General features: G+C 46.7%; 1 protein-coding gene and 1 pseudogene across 1 annotated transcript in view; both read right to left on the reverse strand.

Annotated features, from left to right (window-relative positions):
* Window positions 1-14,224, reverse strand: part of SLC16A2 (solute carrier family 16 member 2) — a 99,713-nt gene extending 85,489 nt beyond the window's left edge. The window contains exon 1 of the mRNA XM_025373501.1: window positions 13,615-14,224. Coding sequence (XP_025229286.1) covers window positions 13,615-14,038 — 424 coding nt within the window. The 5' untranslated portion in view covers window positions 14,039-14,224. The remainder of the gene's footprint in view (window positions 1-13,614) is intronic.
* Window positions 14,225-24,845: 10,621 nt separating this feature from the next.
* LOC112616075 lies at window positions 24,846-25,430 on the reverse strand (annotated as a pseudogene).
* Between the last annotated feature and the right edge of the window lie 202 nt (window positions 25,431-25,632).

Genomic DNA, 25,632 nt, shown 5'->3' on the forward strand with positions numbered 1-25,632 from the left:
CAGCCTCAAACTCCTGGGCTCAATCTGTTAAATATTAAATGTATTACCTCAGGGCACTCACTTGCCCTCAATGAAAATGCTATCCACTTTCTGCAACCGTAAAGTGGGAATATGAATCTCTATACAGTCCTTCACTGCAGTGAACTTTTCCCTAACTAATACAAACCACATTGACTTTTCATTTTCCAGAAACTCCCAACATAGCACTTGATGTGACCAAAGATGTTGGCACATAATGAAATTCAATTGGGTATTTTATTTCATAACTGCCTCTGTTGCAAGTATCAATGCAAACTAAGATGTAAACTACAATATCCCACACACAGAGGGGATTATTATCATTCAATATTCTTTCCTCTCCTAGGGCTTACGGGTCTGGGGACCTGTTTGGGACACAGAGTGAGGGGTTGAGAGCTGCTGCTACTTATGCTCTTCTTTTCCTTGGACCTCTTAGAAATGCACTTGGGTGGCTGACATGGAAGAGCAGGTGGTGTGGGCTGAGTGGGCTGTGCCACAAACCATCTGTAGGCACCTCATTCTGTGGCCCAGTGCCCAAACATTCCCCCTCCCCATGTCCTTCTCCCCAAATGTCCTCAGTATTTTCCTCTCCTCATGCCACTCCACCCCACCTGCTGGGTAAGGCCTAATGGGGAACAGTGACTCACTAGGCTGCCAGAGGGCAAAGACCCAGAATCCAAGCAACAGCCAAACTGTCCAGTTCTCAGCCCCGACTCTGCCACTGCCCAATTCTCCACTTAGCTAAATCCTATTTCAAATTCCAACTCTACCAGGGCCTTGATGCCTCATGCCCTCACAATCATTTCTCTTTTTCTAGATCACCACATGAAAATTGCATTCAGTGTAATATACACACTTTTTTTTTAACTACTTAGCACAACTGTAGTTGTTTGGTGTGTTATGTCTTCTCAAAGGAATCATACACTTCTTGAGGGACGCTTTTCCTTCTCTGGTGCATCCAAGGTCCAGCCTAACATAGAACAAAGACCTATTGACTTGAATTGAACCAATATTAATTGAATTGGAGGTGGAAGGTATAGGGAGGGCTTGTGAGCAGGGAGAGCACAAACACTTAGTGAACACCTAGTACATGCCAGGCTGTATGCTAGATGTTTTACATGCCTCATCTCATTTAATCTCCACACCAGCAATGACAGATGGTATTATTATACTTATTTTATGTATGAGAAAGCTTAGACTCCAAGAAGTTTAAAAACTTTGTCAAGGCAAGTCATTCGGAAAGTAAGCAGAATCTAGCACTGTTTGACACTAAAGCCCCATAGTCAAAGGTTAGTAACAGCCTGAATGTAAGGTGTTTATTAAATAAATTGTGATATGGCCATAAAATGGAATATGGTACAATCATTAAAAAAGTGAAAACTTTATGAACTTAATGTACCAAAATATAGTTCGAAGTATGAAAAGCAAGCTGGAGGATAAGGTGGATGGTAGCCTACCATTTGTACTTTAAAAGTAGGGCACACCACATGTTCTTATAAGTGTGAGCTAAACATTGAATACACATGATTGTAAAGATGGGAACAATCGACAGTGGGGATCACTAGACAGGGGAGGGAGGGGTGCATGGGCTGAAGGACCACTTGTTGTGTACTATGCTTATGGCTTGGATGATAGGATCATTAAGACCCCAAGCCTCAGCATCACATAATTTACCCACGTAAGAAATCTGCACGGGTACTTTTTTTTTTTTTTTTTTTTTTTGAGACAGAGTCTCGCTGTGTTGCCAAGGCTGGAGTGCAGTGGCACAATCTCAGCTCATTGCAACCTCCGCTTCCTGGGTTCAAGCAATTCTCCTGCCTCAGCCTCCCAAGTAGCTGGGATTACAGGTGCACACCATAGTGCCCGGCTAGTTTTTATATTTTTTAGTAGAGACAGGATTTCACCATTTTGGCTAGGCTGGTCTTGAACCTCCTGACCTCAAGTGATCCACCCACCTCGGCCTCTCAAAGTTCTGGGATTACAGGTGTGAGCTACCACGTCTGGCCTGTGTGCTCTTTATAGTAAAAGTTGAAAGTATTAAGGGTAGAGTATACACACACATGTGTGCACACACACAATTACTTGTACGTATACAGAGTATCTCTGAAGGGACACACCAGATAACACTGGTGGCCTTTAGGGAGGGAAACAGGGTGGCTGGGAGATAGGACTGGGAAAGAGACTTTTCACCATCATACCTTTTGAATTTTGTCTCCGTCTCTTTCCACAAAGTAGTGCCTGGGGATTGACTTTGAAAAGTTCAGGGAGAGAGAAAGGGAAGAAGAATGCCAGTGATTGAGTTGGGGAACTCCTAATGTGACAGCAGCCTACCCCTTATTCCCCAGTCCTCTGACAAACCAACCTCTATTACAAGCGTCTACCCACAGTGCTGATTAAAGTCACGTATTTCCAGGTCTGTTTTCCACCTTTAAGATGGGAACCAGAGGGAGTAAGATTATGTGATCTCTAAAATGCCTTCCAGATCAGAAGGCATTTAAATTACTGAAAATCAATATGGTGAGTCCTAGTATATTTGAAATCTTAGTCTTAAAGACGGGTTTAGGAATTTTGTTTTGTTGTTTGCAACAAAAAAGCAAAACATTTTTGTTCTGATTTGCCTACTAGCTTGTCTTAATGAAAACTCCCTTAGTGGCCATTGAAATGCTTAATCAAAACTGCTTTTGCAGTCCTTCTTTGTGAAGGCCACAATTCTGTGGCCTCTGTTCTCTGGGGCTATCCTGTTTAGAACACAAGGAAACTGGCCCACTCCAAAGCTGAATACAAAGGAGCAAAGCTCCTTCTATGCTTGATGTCCCCTGGCCCAGACCTTCTGACCCTAAATATCCCTTTCCTTATTCTTCATTACCTGCAGGAGAACAGAGGCTCTGTGAGAGATCCTCGGGAGGAAGTGACACCCTAACTCCACCCCACCATCTGCCCCCAACCCCTAGCAACTCCTACTAAAAAAACTCAGTCCTTGACTTGTAGGGAGGTTTGTGAGCTCCTGCCAAGTGCTGTAAATATTTCAACATGCCTTGCTTCCTTGAATGTATATGACCTAGGATCTGGCCCCTCCTCTCCCTGGGCTCTCAGAGAACTGAGGAACAAAGAAAACAGCTAGTATTTAGCTACAGGACACAGGGGTCAAATTGCAGAAGAATACAGTGGGGAGATGGAAAATATGGAGTGGGAAGGTGGGAGATGGGGAGGAAATACTTAGAGAAACATTTAGAGAAATGTATAGGGACTCTGTTTTTAGAGGCTGGAAAAGGATAATAATAATAATAATAACCACTTCGTAATTTACAAAGATCTTTCACATACTCACACTTTCATTTGACCCTTCATAGTCTTATTAAAGTAGATACTGTTTGTCTTATTTTGTAGATAAGAATACTGAAGCCCAGAAAGTTATGTGACTTGTTCAGGGCTAAACAAGAAGAGACAGTTTCTTTTTCCACTTTTATTTTAGGTTCAGGTGTACATGTGCAGGTTTGTTACATGGGTAAATTGCACGTTGCTGAGGTTTGGCGTATGAATGATCATGTCACCCAGGTAGCGAGCATGGTACCTGATAGGTAGTTTTTAAACTCTCATCCCCTTCCCAACCTTCCCCATCTAGTAGTCTCCAGTGTCTATTGTTCCCATCTTTATGTCCATGTATACTCAATGTTTTGCTCTCACTTGTAAGTGAGAACATGCAGTATTTGGTTTTCTGTTTGTTAATTCACTTAAGATAATGGTCTCTGGCTGCATCCATGTTGTTGCAAATGACATAATTTCATTCTTTTTATGACTGCATAATATTTCATGTTGTATATCTACCACAATTGGTTTATCTGATCCACCATTGATGAGCACCTAGGTTGATTCCATGTCTTTGCTACTGTAAATAGTGCTGCAAAGAACATACATAGGCATGTGTCATTTTTGGTAGAATGATTTGTTTTCCTTTGGCTATGAACCCAGTAATGGGATTTCTGGGTCAAACGGTAGTTCTGTTTTAAACTGAGGCTGGGTGCAGTGGCACACACCTGTAATCTCAGCACTTTGGGAGGCCAAGGAGGGTGGATGGCTTGAGTCCAAGAGTTTGAGATCAGCCTGGGCAACATGAAGAAACCCTATCTCTACAAAAAATACAAAAATTAGCTGGGTATGGTCGTGTGCACCTGTAGTCCCAGCTACTTGGGAGGCCGATGTGGGAAGATCCCTTGAGTCTGGGAGGTCAAGGCTGCAATGAGCTGAGATCGCGCCACTGCACTCTAGCCTGGGCGACAGTGAGACACTGTCTCAAAACAACAACAACAACAACAACAGCAAACTCCAAATTGTTTCTAGCTGAACTAATTCACATTTCCACCAACAGTGTATAAATGTTCCTTTTTCTACACAACCTTACCAGTATCTGTTATTTTTTGACTTTTTAATAATAGTCACTCTGACTGGTGTGAGATGGTATCTCATTGCGGTTTTGATTTGCATTTTGAAGAGAGTTTCTATGGACTTTTTGGACTCAAGAATTATGACCCTTTGCATACAAATCTGGGTAGAGTAAACTGGGTAGTTAGAGGAGTATGCCATGTATCATGAAACTATCAATCTTTTGATTTATTAACCCCTTCTTGGTCATCTCTTTTTATCCTTGAGTCATAAGGATGCCGGAAGGTACAGGAATGAAAAACTGCAACTCCCTTGGTAGTTGCCCCCTACATCTTCACTATGTCTTAGGTGAGGTCTAAAAGCAAGAGTTCTAAACTCAGACTGTTTGGGTCCAAATCCTGGCTCAGCCATTATCTGCTATGAGTTTGAGCAAGTTACTTAATTTGTGTGCTTCTCTTTATCTGTGAAATAGAGGAAATAATGGTACCTACCTCATAAGGTTGTTGAGAACTAAAATGAGTTGGTACATGTAAAGTGCTTAGTATAGTGCCTTGCACAGACTTAATTGCTAAATGTAAAATAAATGTTAGCAATTATTATTACTATTACTACCACCACTATTATTATACTTATTAGAGTGAATATTAGGCAGATGTAAGGAGGTAAATGTCAGCAAAACTCCACCGTGGAATGCAGCAGAGCAGCCATCATTAGGCTGTGTGCTTCACATTTTTTTCCCAGTAGCAGGGAAGGCTTATAAGAAGTCATCTCTATTCTTCTACCTGGTCTCCCCTAGCATTAGTGACAGCTCCACACAAGTGACATGGGCCATGAACAAAGGAATAGCTCTTTTCTTTGTATGAAGCTCAGTTACTTGAACAAGTGACTGAACCTGTGACCTCAGTCTCATAGGCACCATATTCTAAGTAACTGTGCTAATTGGCTTGGACAGACATCACACACCCTGCTGTACACACACACACATAGGTCTGGACACATGAGTGCATGCATATATCCTTCCAGTCTGGATAAGCGGGTGGGTGAGCAGATCCATGGGTTAAGTTGAGGAAAAAGATGGTGTGGGCACTGCTTGTTTGGCAACATTTCCCTTCCTTTTCCCCTTCAGCTGTGTAAAAGCAGAAGAGCAACTAAACTGGGAGCTTCGCTCCTCCAGCTCCACCCTCCCTGAAGGCACTTTTTTTTTTTTGGACAGGGTCTCACTTGTCACCCAGGCTGGAGTGCAGTGGTGTGATCATGGCTCATTGCAACCTCAACTACCTGGGCTCAAGTGATCCTAGTATCTCAGCCTTCCAAATACCTGGGACTACAGGCATGTGCCACTATGCCAGGCTAGATTTAAAAAAAAAAAATTTGTAGAGACAGGGTATCCCTTTGTTGCCCAGGCTGGCCTCAAACTCCTGGACTCAAGTGATCTTCCTGCCTCAGCCTCCCAAAATGCTGGGATTACAGGCTTGAGTCACTGGGCCTGGCTTATTTTTTTCTTTTTCTTTCTTTTTGCTTTTGAGACAAGTGCAGTGGTGTGATCATGGCTCACTGTAGCCTCAACCTCCTGGGCTGGAGCAGTCTTCCTGTAAAGGCACTTTTGACTCTAGTTAGGACTTAAATGTCTGTCTTCTCCCTTCTCTGACCCCTCTACAACCCATTGTGCAGCAGTTTTGGCAAGAAAATAGATGTCGGGGGCTCAAAACAGAATGAACCAGAAACACTGAAGCTACCAAAAACCAATATGAAATCTCTGGAAGTTCAGTTGGCCCAGGAGATGGGGGACAATGATAGTCATGATTTGAAAAGAAAGGAACACAAGTAATGAGGACATTTGTTGAATATTATTGAGTAAGGCTTTCTACAATACTATCTCCTGAGCTGGGTTACTAGGGCTGTGGAAAGAGGTGTGGAAGTGACAAAAAAGGTGTCATAGCAGCTATCTTAATGCAAAAAATCCAGAGGTGATGGCTTCCACACTCTTGAGTGCTCCATCAAAAGTCACCCTTCACCCAGAAAATGGAAAGTAAGAGAGGAAAGGAAGGGGAAAGGGGGAAGGGAGGCCTCTGTAGGATGTGTAGGAGTGGGCCTGTGACTCTGGCAGGAGTTGGGCCTATACAACATCCCAAACCCCAATTGTTCCTCTAACTGAGCAGTAGGAAGAAAAAGAAGAGAGAGAACAATACTGGGAGAAAAGGGTATGGCACATATAGCAAACATGATAAAAAATGCATTGTGGAAGTAGGAGAAGCTGAGAAAATATGTGATTGGGACAGCCAATTTCATCCCTTCTCCCACCAATGCTGGAAACTGGAGCGAAGCAGAGGATAAAAGAGGGTGAGACTCCTAGGGTGAAGAGGCTGCACTTCCTCAAGCTACCCAAACAGGCCACATTCCCCACCCACAAGGAGGTGTCAAGCGATTTCACATTATCTACCTTAGCACCCAACTTCAGGCAGGTGATGAAATCTCCCTAGGTTTAGTCTTCTGTCACCCCTAAAGCCAGAGAGAGCTGGGGTTGCCTAAACCCGCTTCCCAGTAATCTTTGAATACTGGGAGAGATACAGGAGGATGAAGGCAGAAAAAAACTTGCAATAAAGTTTCCCAGTCCCACTGCTGGGGAGTTGCAAATGGGTCCAACTCAAGAGGTACAACCCAGGCTGGCCATACTCTTCATCACCCTCACCTAGCAAGCTTCTTAGTCTGGTTCCTTTGCACTAGTACAGCATAATCTTTTTTTTTTTTTTTTTTTTTTTTGAGACGGAGTCTCACGCTGTCGCCCAGGCTGGAGTGCAGTGGCGCGATCTCGGCTCACTGCAAGCTCCGCCTCCCGGGTTCACGCCATTCTCCTGCCTCAGCCTCCTGAGTAGCTGGGACTACAGGCGCCCGCCACCGCGCCCGGCTAATTTTTTGTATTTTTAGTAGAGACGGGGTTTCACCATGGTCTCGATCTCCTGACCTTGTGATCCGCCCGCCTCGGCCTCCCAAAGTGCTGAGATTACAGGCGTGAGCCACTGCGCCCGGCCTTTTTTTTATTTTTTATTTTTTATTTTTTATTTTTTTTTTGAGACGGAGTCTTGCTCTGTCACCCGGGCTGGAGTGCAGTGACCAGATCTCAGCTCACTGCAAGCTCCACCTCCCGGGTTTACGCCATTCTCCTGCCTCAGCCTCCCAAGTAGCTGGGACTACAGGCACCCGCCACCTCGCCCGGCTAGTTTTTTGTATTTTTTAGTAGAGACGGGGTTTCACTGTGTTAGCCAGGATGGTCTCGATCCACCTGCCTCGGCCTCCCAAAGTGCTGGGATTACAGGCTTGAGCCACCGCGCCCGGCCCCAGCATAATCTTTATAGAAGCCTCTGGTACACCTAATTCCATGAACAGATGAGAAATGACTTACTTCAGATAGAATATTCATAATCTATGGCTTAGGGTGTAGGGCATAGGATGTGTATGTATGTGTGTGCACGTGCACACATGTGTATATGTGTAGAACAAAGCCTTTTCTCTAGGGTTCAATCATTCAATCTCAGGTGAGACAACTCCTTTCAAGACAGGACGTCCCACTCCATAGTTCACACAATCTGAAAAGAATAGTTTTTACCTTTTCAAAATGCAACAAAACCATAAAATGAAGCTGGTGGGAAAAGCAGTGCATCTTCCTGGGAAACTGCTCTGCTCGAAAGGTTGAGATGGCATGCTTTATGTAATTCTACAAATGTTGACAGTCCAGCTGCTTGTTTACTCTTCATGGGCTTGAGGCAATACTGCCAATGACATCCAAGGAAAAGGAAAGAGACTTCTGTGCCTACTACTTCCCTAAGCACACTCTCAGTTAAGCCCTGATGCTGCAATTGACCAGGGATTGTGGACATCTAATGGGGCCTTCTCCAGGATCACAGTAGCAACCTTTCCCAACCCCACCACAGCAGGATCCAGGCAGTGGCCCTGAGCCAGCTAACAAAATGCCCTGTTTGAAGACCTCTGAAGGGAACCCCATCTAGGAATCCGTTTCCTCTGCTAGCTGGAAGTAACAGCAAATCAAGGTCACACTGACTATGCATTTCTGAGAAATAAGACTGTGCTGTGAGAAATTAAATTTCAGAAGAGGGGTCCAAACTGAGGCTTGAGGAAATGTTTATAATTTAATGCTTTTGAGGAACAGGTTCAAATGCTGGAAAACAGCAGCATACAGACCCACCCTGCTTGCCTGTAGCAGGCCAAATTGAGGGAGTTCTCTTGGAGACCCAGCTCCATACCAACCAGGACACTCTAGAAGAAGCAGCTCCACATGCAGGGTTGCCCTTACATACTGAGTAAAAAGGAATGGGTAAATTTTAAACACATCTATACCCCTGGGCAGCCCCATAGTCTTTAAATACAAATGACGTGGGGAAATGATGGCTTTTCCTTGCTTTCCCAATCTTCTCCCAACCCATCCTCACTGTCATTCAGGCAGCTTAACAAACTTTTATTTGCTTAAATGAGTCAAAATGTATGACATATGAATAGTAAAGAATAAGATATCACATAATTTTAGAAGGATAGAAAGTTTATTTAGTCAAACCCTCTCATTTTATAGATAGATAAACTGAGATACAGAGAGGTGAAGTGCCTGTCCAAAGTCACAGAACAAGTTAGGGGCACAAGTTGTGTAAGTCATAGTTACTGCCTAGTTGGTATCACTGAGACCGCCAGCTTTGGGGAGTCCAGATTTGGCCCTGGGTCTTGCTTTTTTAGACTTAGAATGAGCATTTGAGGCCACTGGACAGTGAGCCAGGCATCAGCCTCAACCAGCTACCCCAACTCAAACAAGCATCCTCCTGGTTGGCCTCCAAATGACCCAATCTCTTATTCTCATCCCTTTCAGTATGAGTCATGGTCATAGTTCAAGATCCCGTTTGGTTGGAAAGGAGGCAGGGGAACAACTTGAGAGATGCCTGGCCAAGGGCTGTGTGGCTTGAAGCACCACAGCAGGTGCTAAGACAACCTGATCTAGCTCTGCTGGACAGTAGTCAAGAGCCTTCAGCTGAAGTCAAGAGATGGGCAGATTTGCTCAAAATATACTTTGCTCCCAAAGTCAGCACTTTAGTGTTACAGTCCAGTGAGACACTGAGCAATGAATCCCTAAGGTGGGAAGGAGAAAGACAGCCTGCTCTACCTGGCCCCACCCATCCTTGGGACCCTTGGTTCACCCAAAGGCAGTGTGTATCATTCTTCCCCATGCCTAGAAAATTCTGTTTCCATCAGAGTGGAGCATCAGCCTGAACTATCTTGTGCCTAGTAGTGAACCTTCCTGACCATTGTCCCTTTCTCTGGTAATGAAAGCCTCAGCCTTGACCCCCCTTGGGAGCTTACAAGGACCATGCTTATAAACTGCCCAACAACAACAAAAAAATGCCTTCCATATTTTATGGCTCAGTGGTGGACTGGCAGTCAAGTTTTACTCTGGAGTACTTTTAAAAAGACTTAAGCATAGAGCCAATGTTAGCAACTCTGGCTTGTTCTTCCTTGTCTTCTGAACTCCCAATCCTAACCCTATTGCAGCTCCAACTCACTTAGGCTCCCAATATTGAGCTGGGGCCTACAACCAATGGCATCTTGCTTCTCTTTCCCCTTTTTTCTCCAAAAAGGCCCTCCTACCACCCTAGGAAGCTATGCTTGGGCCTCTACTTTCCACGGAATTGCCTGGTTGTCTCCTGTCCTGTCTGCTATTTGGTCTGGGTTGGGGAACTCCCAAATTTCCCATGATCTTGGCAAGAAATACAGGCTCATTTCCCTCCTGATCTTTTCTCTTTTTTCACTAAACCAGACTTTGATTACTTGCCTCCCTCTCAGGAACCTTTTGCCTGCCAATCCACCCAAGCCTAGGACCCAGGGAAAGTTGGCTTTCCTCCAAAACTGGTGAAGAGAGGGGACAAGATATACAGCTGGTGACACCACAAAACTGCATACATCAAAGGATCCACAAAAACTGCACATTGTATGCTCTAGTAAGGCCTGAATCCCATTTCCCTTCTAATTTCTGTGGCTTTTTCCCATGCCCAGAGGCACTCTGATGTGGAGCTGTTCCTCAAACATCAAAACTACCTTTCTTCCCAGCTACTTGGGAGGCTGAGGCAGTAGGATTGCTCAAGGCCAGGAGTTTGAGACCAGCCTGGGCAACACAGCAAGAGTCTGTTTTTTTAAAAAATAATAACAAATAAAAATTAGCCGGGGGTGGTGGTGCATGCCTGTAGTTCTAGCTACTTGAGAGGCTGATGTGGGAGGATTGCTTGCGCCCAGGAATTTGAGGGTGTAGTGAAATATGACTGTGCCACTGCACTCCAGCCTGGGCAACAGAGCAAGATCCCATCTCTAAAAATAAAGTACAAAAAACTACCTTTCTGTGGGGCTTCCTCACAACAATCCCAATCATCTGCAGGACCTTCCGCCCATTAAGCCAATCAACACAGCTTTAGGTCTGTGAAGATATTAGGCCTAGTCAAAGAGAAATTGGGTTACGAGGTGCCTCCAAACACTAAATTCATAGACTTTTAGAGATGGAAGTCATGTCAGACATTAATAAAAATGGACTACACACCAAATTCTTTGAGTGTGGGGGTGTACATTCTGTTTCTCCCAGAATGGCTATTGGACAAATACTGGCTGATAAAAATGATACAAACTTCGATTAGCTTCTTCTATCCCTTTGAGACACCAGTGCTGTGGCACAGATGGCTGGGAAAATTTTGAGTAAACAGCAGAAAGTGTCTTCAGGCAAAGACACATTCAGAATCTCAGGATCTGAATGGTTGCTTGGGAAAGTTGAAGGGCTCAAGAAAGGTAGTACTGAGGATGAGATTTTCTAGGAGCTCCATAATGTGGTAGAGTGTTCCTGACTTTTCCGAAATAAAAACTGTGGTATCCCTGAGAGCCTCTAGTATCAAAAATAATGTCAGTGAGTTCAAGATACACTACAGCAAGGACCCAAGTCAAAGTATTTTGAGACCCTAGGGACATACCAAATTCCTTTCTGTTTCTTCCTGACCTATACTCACTATACTTTAAACCAGTGACCTCAGCCCCTCAGTGGACCTGGTCTGTGTCAGAGTATGCACTAGCCACACCTCTGCATATCCCACTGCACCCCCACTACCACCCCCACCCTCTAGCTGCACTGTGAGGTCTTGACCGGAAAGTCCCAGCCAGCCCTCCCCCTGAGTCCCCTATGATCACCTACTTTGAAGTCTGTTCCCCAGCAGTGAGCCTCTTCCTGGTAAAATAGTGGTTTTTCCAAGTTTTATTATACACTCCTAAGATCACAGATCTAGGCCTCCTCACACCATATAAATGCCAGGGCCTAGCTTCAGCCTAGCCTCTACTGCTTCTCATCAAGTTTCACTCAGACTTTGCCACTCACTGATCCTGAAGGCCAACAGCCTGCCTTCAACCACAGGGCAATGCTCAGCAGGTGCCCTTGGCGGTAACCTAGGCAACAGCATGAGTCCCTACACTGCCTGCTTTCCCAAGGGCCCCTGAACTGCATCAAAGCAGGAAAAAAGGTGATCCCAGGGGTGAGTGTGGCAGCCATCTTCCCTGCAGAAGTTGCTCTACACTGGCCCAGGACCCCTCCACTCCAGCATCTCAGTGGGCCTGGGTAGTCAAGAGACTTCCTTTGACAGCCACTGACGCACACTTGAACTATCTTCAGCGGGGCCTGCACACTGCTGCTGTGCCAATGAATCAACAAGGTCTGAGGCACCAAGATCCCCAAAGCCCCTTCCGCCAGGGAAGTCCAGCAAAGCTGCAAACTAAAACCACAAGTCCTCAGTTGAAATTGGTGGGAGAAGGCCCAGGGAATTCACAGGTGGACACTACAGAATTCAAGGTTTCTATGTTCACTTAGTAATTCCCAGGTCCCCTCAAATGGCAGGAGAAATACGTGGAGGTTGGAGGTTGGAGAGAGGAAGGAACCCCTCAGTCCTAGGGCAACACTACGAAAAGCCACATATTCTGAGTTGTGAAGTTGGAGCTGGTGGCAAGAGTCGAGCTGTCCTGAGGAGCCACGAGAGGGAGCAAGCCTTGCCAGAGAGGGCATCCCAATCCCCCGTCTTCGTCTGAGTCCCTCACCAGAACTGCTGAGGGATTTCGCCAGCGGCTTTGCTGGGAAAGCGAGATGGTTCCTCTGACTTCTCCCAGCTCACAGGCGGCCTCAATGCGAAGAGCGCGCACGCCTGGGGTCTTGCGTCCACTGGCCTGGAGAGCGAGGGCTATGCCCCCCAACTCTGAGATCAAGTCAGCCCCAGGCGAAAGCTGGAGTGGCGGGTCTGGCATTCAGGCTGTAGGCCGAACGAGGCACCCCACCGGTAGCAGAGAGGCGCGGGGTGCGGGGAAAGGCAGGGCTGAGGTTGGGGGCGGTGCGGAGTGAGCAGCAGGGCCCAGTCTGCCTGCCGCCTCACGCCTCTGGCAGGAGACTGCGGAGACCGCCTCCCCACCCGCTTTGGGGCTCGGCTCATAGGGCACGGAGATCCGTTCACTCCCGCCGGGCGGCAGAGGACTGCCGGGCACGGCTGGGCCGTAACTGCAGCAGCCAGAGAAGCACGCACACCCCCACTCTAACTCCCTCCCTCCCTTTCTCTCCTACAGACACGCACGCCTGCCATGTGTTTGACTCTTCGCTCATAGTCATCAGGATTCCTAAAGTGTTTTTTAACAGAAAACACCTCCGCTTCCCCAAAGGAACCGGGGGGTGGGGGTGGGGGGGCTGCTGCGGAGATCCGCGTTACAGTGCTTCTCTCAGACCCCGCCCCGCCTCTCAACTTTCTCCTCTCCTCATGACTTCTCCCCACCTCCAAAAAAAAAAAAAAAAAAAGTCCTGCAAATATTTTCCCCCAGCACACACGGGCAAAGGTACCTTAAACAAACCCGAAAGGTGCATCTGGATTTGTCCCAGGGCCAAAAAAGTCCATTGCTTGCCAATGATCAATGAATGTCCCAGTTCGTACCCCCGGGAAGCCTTGCACCTAGTCTCCCCAGTCGAGGCTGCCCAGAGCCCCGCAACCCGCACCCTAGCAGAGTCATGGGAAAGGGGAAAGGGGCAAGGGGCAAGGGGTAAGGGGAGGAGTCGGAGAAGTGCATTGGAGGGGCGCCTTGGACCGGGAGGTATGGGGTCGGTGGCAGCGGGAGCAGCCACCTTTGCCCAAAATGCCAAGTGGGGTGTGCGGGGCCACTCACCTGCTTGGAACTCCACTTGGCGATTTTTTTCCTTTTCCTCCTCTAGCAGCATGGAGTAGAGGATCCCGACAGAGTTATGGATGCCGAAGATGGAGCCGTTGCACCAGGTGGCAGCGAACACCACCACCCAGCCGAAGCCACCTTCGGGAGGCTGGAAGCCGCGCGCGGTGCCGCGGGTCTCCACCGTAGGCGTGGGCTCGGGTTCGTGCACCCGCTCGGACTCAAACTCCAGCTCCGGCAGGGGTGCGGGGTCCGGTAGGGGCTGGGGCTCCGGCTGGGGCTCGGGCGGGGGCACCGGCACGGGCTCGGGCTCAGGCTCGGGCTCAGGCTCCGGTTCTGGGCTACCCACCGGCTCCGGCCGTTCCCGGTCTGCCTCCTGCCAGCGCCCCTTTGCTTCCTCGCTCGCCTGGCTTTGCAGCGCCATCGCGGCCGGGGGACTGTGGCTGCTTGGGCCAGAGGAGCCGCTGTGTGGCTGGTACTTGTTTCTGCTGCTGCAACTGCTGCTGCTCGGAGGGCTGCTGCTGCCGCTGGCGCTGCCTCCTCCTCCAGGCTCCGCGCCCCAGCTGGCCAGCCCGTCCCGCGACAGACGGTCCCTCGAGCCCTCTCCTCCTCCTCCCACGTCCAACCCCCTCCTCCTCTCCCCATGTCATCTCTCTCTCCTCCCCCTCCTCCACACCCCCCACCTCTTCCTCCCTCAACAGGCAGCCGCTAGAGCCTCGCTCTTCTCCCCAGCCCTTCCTCCTCCTTTTACTCGCCTACCTACTCCAGCCGCCACTGCCTCTCCGAGCTCCCTTCCCAAACTACTGAACCCTGTTCTTGCCCGGACGCCCGTTAGAGGAAAAGTTAAAATGGAAAGAAAGAGCACAAACTATCCTGTTCTCCTGTCCTCTTTTTCCCGCAAGCTCTAGAACCGACATTGATCAACCCCTAGCCTCGGGGAGACCCCTCCTGTTCTTTGCTCCCATTCCCTCCTTCCTCACAAGCAGCCCGCAACTGAGGTGGCCCCGGGGACCCTAGGACGACAGCTGGCCTGCGAGGAACCCCACCCTGCCCTCAGGAGCTCCCATGTCCCTCCTTGGACTTGAGGAGGACGACCTGAGGGGACAGCCTGGGCCTCGGACAGCGGGTGAACACAATCTTCTTGAGCCAGAGGACTCGGCCCCCTGCGGTCCTGCGCACCCCCGGGAGTCTACCCCGGCCCCCGCCCTTCCCGGCAAATCCCTGGCGGCCTGGGAGGGGAGGAGGCGGCCATGCAGCGAGGCCCGCCCCTCCGGGCAGTCAATCAGGGCTTTGTTTGCGCCAACCTGGAGCCCAGAGGAGCCGCAGAGGGCCGGGTCTGGGCCGGGCCAGGGCCGAGTGTGGGCCAGGAGCTGGGCCAGGAAGGGAGGGAGGTGCAGTGGCACCAGTGGGAGCCGGGCCCAGGCCCAGTCGGGAGCCGAAGCTCAGTTCAAGCTCCTCCCGACTCTCTGTCCCGGACTGGGGAGGGACGAGTTGGAGCCGGGTCCAGCCGCCAGTTTGGGCTTGGGCTGCCCCGCCCCCAATATCTCGGCTGGGCTGGTCCCTCGGGCCTTGGCCGCGGCTTTTCAGGTGCTGGAGACTCAGCGGAGCTGCAAGCGGACGGATGTCTTCCCAGCACCCACCGCCCCCTTCCGCCCACCTCAGGCATGCAGACATAGGAGTCCCACTGTATGTCGCAGACTGAGGCCCCAGCCCCGCTGAGGGTAAGGGAGAGTTTGTTCCCCAGGAAGCGCGCCGGGTCAGGAAGAAGGAAAGGTGGGGGATCTGTCTTTCGGGTGGCCAGGCTCTCAGCAGGGGTGTGCAGGGGCGCCCAGCCTCTGCACTCAGGGCCCGCTCGGCGATACTGGGAAGCCCTGCCTCCCCTAAGGGTCTGCGCGTCTAATGCAGTAAACGTGAAGTCGTGGTGTGGTTACCAATCTACTCGGCTTCCACGAGCGGGCGGGCGAGTGGCAAGACCTTTCTACCCTGCATCTCATTAACACTCCTGATAAGTGAAAGACTGCATAGCCAGAGGTGATGCAGCTCCGGGGATGCGTGGCTGAGCTAGATGCCTGTAAATACAGTCATTAAGCACCTGAGGGCTGGCCCAGCTGGGAGGAAGGATATAGATGTCCTGAGGGACTTGCGGTGCCATATAAGAGGAATCAGTCAAATTCACAAATCACAGGGCCACACTACTCAGCAGGGAAGGCATCGCCCAAATAGAGCACGTCCCTTATTGCCCTAAGGTTTATTATTGCCTGCTTTTTTTTGCACGAAAACTGAGGCTCAACGAGGTCAAGGCATTTATTAGCCTAAGATAATGGGCCAAGTCAAGGACAAGCTAGAATTCAAGGCAGGTCTCCATATAACGAAACTTCATGCTCCCTGTTTCACCAAAGGACTCTAAGATTTGAGGCTCCCTGGGAGGAGACAAAGGAGGGAAGGCAGAATCTGGCTGAACTATCACAGAGGAAGGAAGGCAGGATCTGGCAGAACTATCACAGTGGGCTTCTGGAGGAGGTGATGTTCAAGATGGGCTTGGAAATTTTTTTTCTTTTTAAGACAGAGTCTCGCTCTGTAGCCCAGGCTGGAGTGCAGTGGCATAATCTCGACTCACTGCCACCGCCGCTCCCTGGTTCAAGCGATTCTTCTGCCTCAGCCTCCCAAGTAGCTGGGATTACAGTCGTGCGCCACCACGCCCGCTAATTTTTGTATTTTTAGTAGAGACGGGGTTTCACCATGTTGGTCAGGCTGGTCTCAAACTCCTGACCTCAAGTGATCCACCTGCTTCGGCCTCCCAAAGTGTTGGGATTACAGGTGTGAGCCACCGTTCCAGCAAGGCCTGGAATGCTGAGTAGGATTTTAAAAGGCCAAGGGTGGGGGAAGGTGGTCCCCTACATCAGAGCATGCCTTGAGCTCAAAGCACAGAGCCATAGACTCTACTCACAGAAAGAGGGAAGTGAAGGCTAATCAGGCCAGAAAGTTAATATGTATGGCGTCTGCCTCTCCTAGGAAACATTTGCATTTTAATAAAAATCCATAATGCTTCAGCTACGAGGAGTGATAAGCACCAGGGCTTAAGGTTTGCTTTTTGATCAGGGGTCTCACCATACATATGACCACCTGTTGCCCCAGGAGAGCACTAGTTTGGTATCCACTTGCAGAGAACCTGATTGAGACCCTAAAAATAGTTATTTCCAACCCCAGAACTAGGAATAGACCCTGGAATCTTGCACCCATCTAGATTCCTACTATCTTAATTCTACTTCCCTCACTATTTAAACTGGTTTTTAGATCACTGGAATGGGAGTATGGGTGGGTGATGACCCTCACTGAGAATCTCCTATGAATCTAGCACTGTGGTAGGCCCTTTATATATGAGATCTTATATAATCTTCATAACATTACTATAAGATTGGGATGGTTTGTTCCCATTTTATAAATGAGGAAACAGGCTCCAAGAGACTAAGTTACTTGTTTTAAGTCTACAAAGCTAGTTAGAGGTAGAACAGGGATCTTTGCTCATTTGTGTGAGTTTCAAAGTATGTGCCCCACCCAGAAGACAGAATTATGTAACTGCCATTTCACCATTCTAGTAACATATGTAATACCTGCCATTTCTCCCCTCTTTAGAAGGTGCTTTATAATGGCTAAATCACTGGCATCAGGAGACCAGGGTTTTAACCTTGGTTCTACCACTGCATGCCTGTATGATCCTAAGCAATTTGTTTTCCCTTTCTGAGCCTCAGTTTATCTACAAACTACTTTGCAGAGTTATTAAATGCCATGCTAAGAGGTAAAGGCTTTATTATTGATATATAATGCAAGATCACCACTGAAGATTTTTGAGTAGGAGAATAACATCAGAACTGCATCTTAGAAAGAACATTGTGGTGATAGTTTAGATCAGGGGTCCCCAACCCCCGGGCCACAGACTGATACCAGGTCCATGGCCTGTTAGGAACCAGGTGAGCGGCAGGCAAGCAAGCATTACCACCTGAGCTCTGCCTCCTGTCAGATCTGCCTCAGCATTAGATTCTCATAGGAGTGCGTACCCTATTGTGAATTACACATGCAAGGGATCTACGTTGCGCATTCCTTATGAGAATCTAACTAATGCTTGATGATCTGAGGTGGAATGGTTTCATCCTGAAACCATCCCCCTCAACCCCTGGGACAATTTTCGTGGAAAAATTGTCTCCCACGAAACCAGTCCCTGATGCCAAAAACGTTGGCGACTGCTGGTTTAGATGATGGCATGGAAAGACAAGATGTAAGGAAATGAACCAATAGACTAAGTAAAAAAAAAAAAAAAAAAAAAAAAGTTGATGATCTGGAATGGGCACAGTGGCTCATGCCTATAATCCCAGCACTTTGGGAGACCGAGGTGGGTAGATCACTTGAGGTCAGGAGTTCGAGACCAGCCTGGCCAACATGGTGAAACCCCATCTCTACTAAAAATACAAAAACTAGCAGGGCATGGTGGAGGCTGAGGCAGGAGAATGGCTTAAACCCAGGAGGGAGAGGTTGCAGTGAGCCGAGATCAAGCCACTGCACCCCAGCCTGAATGACAGAGTAAGACTCTGTCTCAAAAAAAGAAAAAAAAAAATGCTGATCATCTGAAATAGGGCACTGACTATGGAAATGGAGACAAAGGGATATCTCTGTCCATCATTGTTATGGTAGAGTTGACAGAAAAGATTTGTGTAATGAGAGAAAGGGAAGAAACTGACGTTTTTTGCTTGAGTAAAGGAAAGGATGGTATAGTGTTAATGGAGATTGGGAATTAGGAGCTGAATCAGTTCTGAAGTGCCTGTGGCCTCCTGTCTCTTTCCCCCTGGCCCCCAAACAATCCTGTCAATTATAACTCTAAAATACTATTTTAATCATGACACTCCTCTACTTTACAAATCTTCAATGATTCTCCGTTTGACTTTCAAGTTTAAATTCCTCAGCCAGGCATGAAAGGTCCTTTGTGCCTTGGGACCAACCTCATTTGTTCATTCATTCATTCATTCATTCATTTATTCATTCATCATTTACTGAGAACCTCTATGTGTCAGGCTCTGTACTGTATACCAAACACAAACATAAAAGACGTTGTGCCTGTTTCTGATAGGCTCATATTCAACCACTCTAGCATTACTCCCTGTCATTTTCTTCCCATCCTTTTCTCCCTTTCATACCATGCTACAACACACTGGTTAGCCACCATTTCATGACTTATGGGCACCTGCTGGTCTCTCAGCCTTCACCAACCATTCCCTTAACTATCTTCCAGTTGAGATTCTATACCTTTCTTGACTCTCCAGAGTAGGTTAAACAAAACAGATAGCAGAGTTAGTCTTGAACTGAGGAAGCATGTCACTTGCCTTTCTCATACCACTCAGCCATTCATTTCCCAAATAGTTATCAAGCAACTATGTGTACCATTCACTATATTAGGCACTGGGGACGTACAATGGTTCTTGTCCTCATGGAGCTTACATTGTAGTAGAAACTACTAATAATTATAACTGCCATTTATTGAATGTAACTCTACTAAATTGGGTGAAGACATTTTGAGATAGAAGTATATAAAAGATGAGACAAGGTTGAGAGTAAAGTTGTAGAAATAGGGCTAGTGTCTTAAGATGCATGAAGTTTCCTCTATAAATCTCTAAATCATGCTTGATCAATAAACATCATCAACAACAGATCTTTAGAGAATACTACTACCATGTGTAGATTAATCAGCTTGGCTCATGCTCACAAGTAAGTAAGGCATGGTTTCTGTAGCCCTTTACATTATTTTACTTGTCTGACTGTGGACCTTGGAAAAACCCTAGCAGATGTCTCTCATTCATATTGCAGGTTACAGAATGTGCTTTCCTTCTGTCTCTAACAGAAATGAGCCCGCAATGGAATCATTCCAATTACTTATGCCCTTGATTATTCACTTTAGAGGGTAAAGCAGAGCAGTGGTTCCCTAACCTGGTTGCACATAAAAATCCCCTAGAGACTTTTCTAAAAGCACCAGCTACTAGGTCCTACTCTACCCTTGCTGAATTGGAATATCTTGCCGGGCGCGGTGGCTCAAGCCTGTAATCCCAGCACTTTGGGAGGCCGAGGCGGGTGGATCACGAGGTCAGGAGATCGAGACCATCCTGGCTAACATGGTGAAACCCCGTCTCTACTAAAAATACAAAAAACTAGCCGGGCGTGGTGGCGGGCGCCTGTAGTCCCAGCTACTCGGAGGCTGAGGCAGGAGAATGGCGTGAACCCGGGAGGCGGAGCTTGCAGTGAGCCGAGATCGCGCCACTGCACTCCAGCCTGGGCGACACAGCGAGACTCCGTCTCAAAAAAAAAAAAAAAAAAAAAAAAAGGAATATCTTGGGGTGAGACCCAGGAATACATAGTTTGGACAAGGCCCCTAGTAATATTAATGCACTGCCAGGTTTGGAAACCAGAAAACCAAAACAATGCTTCCCCAAAATTTCAATCTGAAAGACCAGTAAAATTTCTCTAAAGTTTCTCCAGAAACTTTGGGGACCAACGTAATGCCAACTTTCTGTCATGTAAAGACATGTTTCTCCACTATCATGTTATTACTGAAATGATATTTTAACATCAAAATCTAGAAAGTGTGGAAAGAACAGTCTTTTACTCAGAAAAGGCTTTCTCAAGATATGTCAGTTGATAACAATTTTTCTCGTGGGTGTCAGCACACTGATGAAAATGTCACAGACTGTCATGGGTATGCAGATTAGTGCTTGGGATTCCATGGACCAGATGACCTCTGAAAGTCCTTTCTATCCCTGAAGTTCTCTATTTTAGGCATCTTTGCTTTGGGCCTCTCCTATTCTCCAATAGGATTTTCTGGCTGGAATGGAATTCACTAGATCATTCACATCATCTCCCTGCCCTGTCCCTAAATCATTCTAACTACTTGAGAAGGGATGATGAGAGCATTCTCAAGAAGATGAGTACATAATCTTTCTATCCTTTACTCCTTTTATTGATTCATCTTTATAAGGGTAACTTAAGAGTTCTGATGACACAGCATCACCTTGGATTCAAGAGCCAAGTGGGATGGATTGTGAGAAGGAGCCAGGATGCTCTGATAGTGGCAAAAGAAGTCCAAAGACAGAGAAGGCTTTGGTTTTGTTACCTGTAATCAGGAAGAGTACTGATAGGAACCCATGTTACTGGGAAATGGATTCGAACGTCAACACCTTTAGATGGCCAAAGTGGAAGCATGGAGGGTAAAGGATATTGGACATAGCCGGATTTCAGCTTGAGCCAGAAGCCTATTCATAATAATAGGTACATTAAAAACAAATCAATTGGCTATGTGCATGGAGCCTGCTTCCTGAATGCCAAGGAAGCAGTCTGCTTAATAGTTTGTCTATTATTAGAGCAGGCATAGAGGGGGAAAGATGACGGAAGCAGCAGGAGCATTATGGAAAAGAAAGAGATAGAAAATACTTAACCCTCTGAGGGTAGTATAGAACAGCAGAGCTTGAAGTGAGAGAAAATGTGTGATGTATTGGTTTCTTGACCCTATCCAAGGGAGAAATTTAATGAATTTTATTTTAGCCTCTTATTAATTCATTTCAAAAAATAATTTCAGCCGGGCGCGGTGGCTCAGGCCTGTAATCCCAGCACTTTGGGAGGCCGAGGCGGGCGGATCACGAGGTCAGGAGATCGAGATCATCCTGGGTAACATGGTGAAACCACATCTCTACTAAAAAAATCCAAAAAATTAGCTGGGCGTGGTGGTGGGCGCCTGTAGTCACAGCCACTCAGGAGGCTGAGGCAGGAGAATGGCGTGAACCCGGGAGGCAGAGCTTGCAGTGAGCCGAGATCGCACCACTGCACCTCCAGCCTGGGTGGCAGAGTGAGACTCCATCTCAAAAAAATAAAAATAAAAATAAATAAAAAAATAAAAAATAATTTAAGAGATATTTATTGAAAGCCGATTATGTGCTAAATATTGTGCTAAGAATTTCCCCATTCTGAAAAGTGGAACCCTTGTAGGACTGGAACAGAGGTGACTTGGGTACATGGTTACGATGCAGTATAAAGATGGGCTTTGCCCTTACTACATCTCAATCTTTTCTGATAGACTGACCTTGGGCATAGAATCAGCATTATTTGCTTTTGTATCCTTAGCATTTAACATGATGCCTGATACAAAGAAGGTGTTCAATATGTAGATAAATAAATTGATGTCTCCACTTGATGTAATAAAGCCCTGGTTTCTTCATCGAGAAACAATAGAGATGAGGCCTATCTTTTAGGTTTGTTGTGAGGATTAGAAGTAAAGTATGGAAAGCACCTAGTACAGCACCCATCATGTAGTAGGTGCTCAATAAATGTTAGCAATAAGATAGTTTGAAGATAGCTTTTATTGAAAAGAGAAAAGAAAACCTGGTATGTTCTTTGGCATTGGTCCAATTCCAAAATCTAAAATAGTGCATCAGAGCTGGAAGGGACCTTCTACAAAGTCCAAACTCCTCATTTTACAGATGGGAAAACTGAAGCCTAAAGAGGGAAAAGGATTTACTTAACGTTACATCTAAATTATCTACACTTTTCCTTGTAATTACCTCAAATCATTGTGGAAAGTGATACAACATACAGACATATATATGAGCTAGGGACATCATTTTATAAATGAGGAAATTGACAAGGAAAAAAATTAAATAATTTTCCCAAGGACCTACGATTCACACTATAGCAGCCTGGCTTCAGAGTCTGTGATTTTTAACCATTATACTTCTCTATTACAGCACTTATACAATTATATTAAAATGCCCCTTTTGACATGTCTCCCCACTAGAACTTAAGCTCCTTGAGGGCAGGAAGTGTGTGATTTCCACTGTGGATAGTTATTTATTTATTTAACAAATATGTATTCGGCACCTATTATACACCAGGACTTGCTAGCCCCAGGGAGCAGGCCTTATCTTTGAAGCCAGGTTATCTAGCTCTGTAATGCTATTAGTGTTCATTTGCCTTCTGTTATCGCCTTCTCTTTACTAATGTCTTATTTAGTGTTTCAGCTTAGTCTTTTCTTTTTTTTTTTTTTTTTTTTTTTTTCTTTCCTGAGACAGAGTTTCGCTCTGTCTCCCAGACTGGAGTGCAGTGGTGCAATCTCGGCTCACTGCAAACTCCACGTCCCAGGTTCACACCATTCTCCTGCTTCCACCTCCTGAGTGGCTGGGACTACAGGTGACCACCACCACACCCAGCTAATTTTTTGTATTTTTAGTAGAGACGGGGTTTCACCATGTTAGCCAGGATGGTCTCGATCTCCTGACCTCGTGATCCGCCCGCCTCGGCCTCCCAAAATGCTGGGATTACAGGCGTGAGTCACTGTGCCCGGCCTCAGCTTAGTCTTATCTGTTCTAAGGAGCACGAGGTTCTGTGCCCATGCCGGGGCCAGGCAGTTAAAGGAGAATAGCCAGTGAGAAACTTCATGGGGAAAGTGAAGTGCCAGAGATATGATAAAATCTGGAGTCCCTCACCATCTGGAGAGGTTTCTTTTAGTAAAAGCTTTGGGGTATTGCATTTGGCAGGATTTTTTTTTTTTTCAATTTAGGAAGTATCCTGGCCTTACAACACCCTTTTGCCTATTTCCCACTCATTTGGCCTTCTAAGAAGTCACAGTCTAAATAAAAAGATCAGTCATTATATACCTCCAGAAAGATAACTCCCCTGGTACCAGGTCTTCGGTAGACACTAACTGCTAAACAGGCCATAGGAGGGAACGATGAGGGGAGACCTGGGGATGGGGCACGGTGGGGCTCAGGATAGCTGAGGAAAGGCTAGTAGTGTATGTACTCTGTGTGCCTGCATTCTCAGACCCTGGCCCACCTCTTTAAGGGTGACTTCTCTGGCTCTAAGACAGCCACAGACCTAGGGCCTGAGGAACCCCAAGACCCTTGCACAGTAAGTTTCTAGACAGCAAGAGCTAGAAGAATGAAAATTGCTGGGCCTTAAATCTAGAATCAGGTATCAGTAGCTGAGCTGGAGTAGAGTAACTAGTATGCTCTGTCCCAAGGGCCATGTTTCAAGTCCAACTTGCTGATCCTGCAGATGAGGAAAGCCAGTTAAAGGGCAAGAAAAATCATTCAAATGGATCGGGGCAAGGGGGCAAGGGGCAGGGGCAAGAGAGTCGCGTGGAGCGGAGGGACAAGGAGGAGGTAGTTTATTTTTCTCCTTGGGTATATATTTACAAAGTTCCTTCTGTGCCTAATTAAACTTAGTTTTTCCAGGGCCTCTTTTTGGATGGAGGAGGGGACAAAGGAAGAAGAGTACATTTTGTTGAAACCTAATGTACTCACCCAAGTACATTAGGTTGAAACCTAATTGACTCACCCAAGGACATACTGTGAATGGGACCAGAACCTTTGTCTCCTTAGCTCCTAACTGCCTACATTTCTCCATGCCATACTGCCTCCTATTATGCCATACACAGCTTAAAAATCTAAGATGATTTTTCACTGTTGAGAGGGTAAAGTCCGAACTCTTGTGCCACCTTGGGACCCTAATTATCCTGACACTGTTAAACTCTCCAATTGGTTCCTAGACTACCTCCCATAATGAGATTTAAGCCCAAGTCTCCCAGAGCTCTCTCCCACGTCACTATCCCCAAGTCTACTTGGTCTTCTTTTTCTTAACTGCTCCCTCTGCCTCTGCAACAAATTAAAAGAAATTTACAGTGATCACTCATATACTCACCACTGGATTCTACCATTAACAATTTCCTGGCTGGGCGCGGTGGCTTATGCCTGTAATCCCAGCACCGTGGGAGGCCGAAGCGGGCAGATCATCTGAGGTCACGCATTCGAGACCAGCCTGGCCAAGATGGTGAAACCCCTCCTCTACTAAAAAATACAAAAATTAGCAGGACATGGTGGCACATGCCTGTAATCCCAGCTTCTTGGGAGGCTGAGGCAGGAGAATTGCTTGAACCTAGGAGGCGGAGGTTGCAGTGAGCCGAGATCGTGTCATTGCACTCCAGCCTGGGTGACGGAGCAAGACTCCTTCTCAATTAAAAAAAAAAAAAAATTCCCATATTTGCTTCATCACATATCTGTCCATCTATCCACCTTTCCATTGATCCAGCCACTTATTTTTTATACATTTCAAAGTAAGTTGAAGATATCAGCACACATCCCTCCCCCAATACTTATGTATTTTTTTTTTACTGTGAATATATATTTTATTTAATCATTTTTTGTTTACAATTGAAACTCTGGGAATTCAAAATTAACATCCTTGCCAATGAGCTTCTTATAGACACCAGAAAAGGTTTCAGCCTTGTGTTCCACATTGTTCTGCTGTGCTTTGTCCCAGTGAACCTTTATGAGGTGGCTGCCATCCAGTTTCACACGGATTCTCTTGCCCACAATTTCGCTTGGGAAGACCAAGTCCTCAAGGATGGCATCATGCACAGCTGTCAGAGTACAACTCCTGGGATGCTTTTGCTTATTTTTTGTACAGCTTTTTTGAGTTGGCTTAGGCAGAATTCTCCTCTGAGCGATAAAGAAAATATGCTTCCCATTGAACTTTTTCTTCAATTCGTGTACTAGCCAGACTTGGATTTTCTGGAAAGATTTCAGCTGAGGAACGGGAACAAAGATTATGATAGCTTTCCAACCAACACCAACTTCAATTTCCTTGACTGCAGTAATATTCAGCTTCCTTAGCTGAGCCTTGAGGTCCAAGTTCATCTCCAGCTCCAGAAGAGCCTGGGAGATGCCGGATTCCAACTCGTCCGGCTTCTCGCCATTGGGCTTCACGATCTTGGCCCTTGAACTGAACATAGTCTTCTCCTTGCTGAGCGCTGGCTTAGGAAGAGTGTATGTATATTGTTAACTAGAGTTCCATTTTTTGCATTTGTTTTCTTTTGAGCTAAAATTTACATACACTGAAATACAATTTTTTTTTTTTTTTTGAGACCGAGTTTTGCTCTGTTGCCCAGGCTGGAGTGCAGTGGCACTATCTCTGCTCACTGCAACCTCCAAC

This window comes from Theropithecus gelada, chromosome X (assembly GCF_003255815.1).
Source record: "Theropithecus gelada isolate Dixy chromosome X, Tgel_1.0, whole genome shotgun sequence".
NCBI lineage: Eukaryota > Metazoa > Chordata > Mammalia > Primates > Cercopithecidae > Theropithecus > Theropithecus gelada.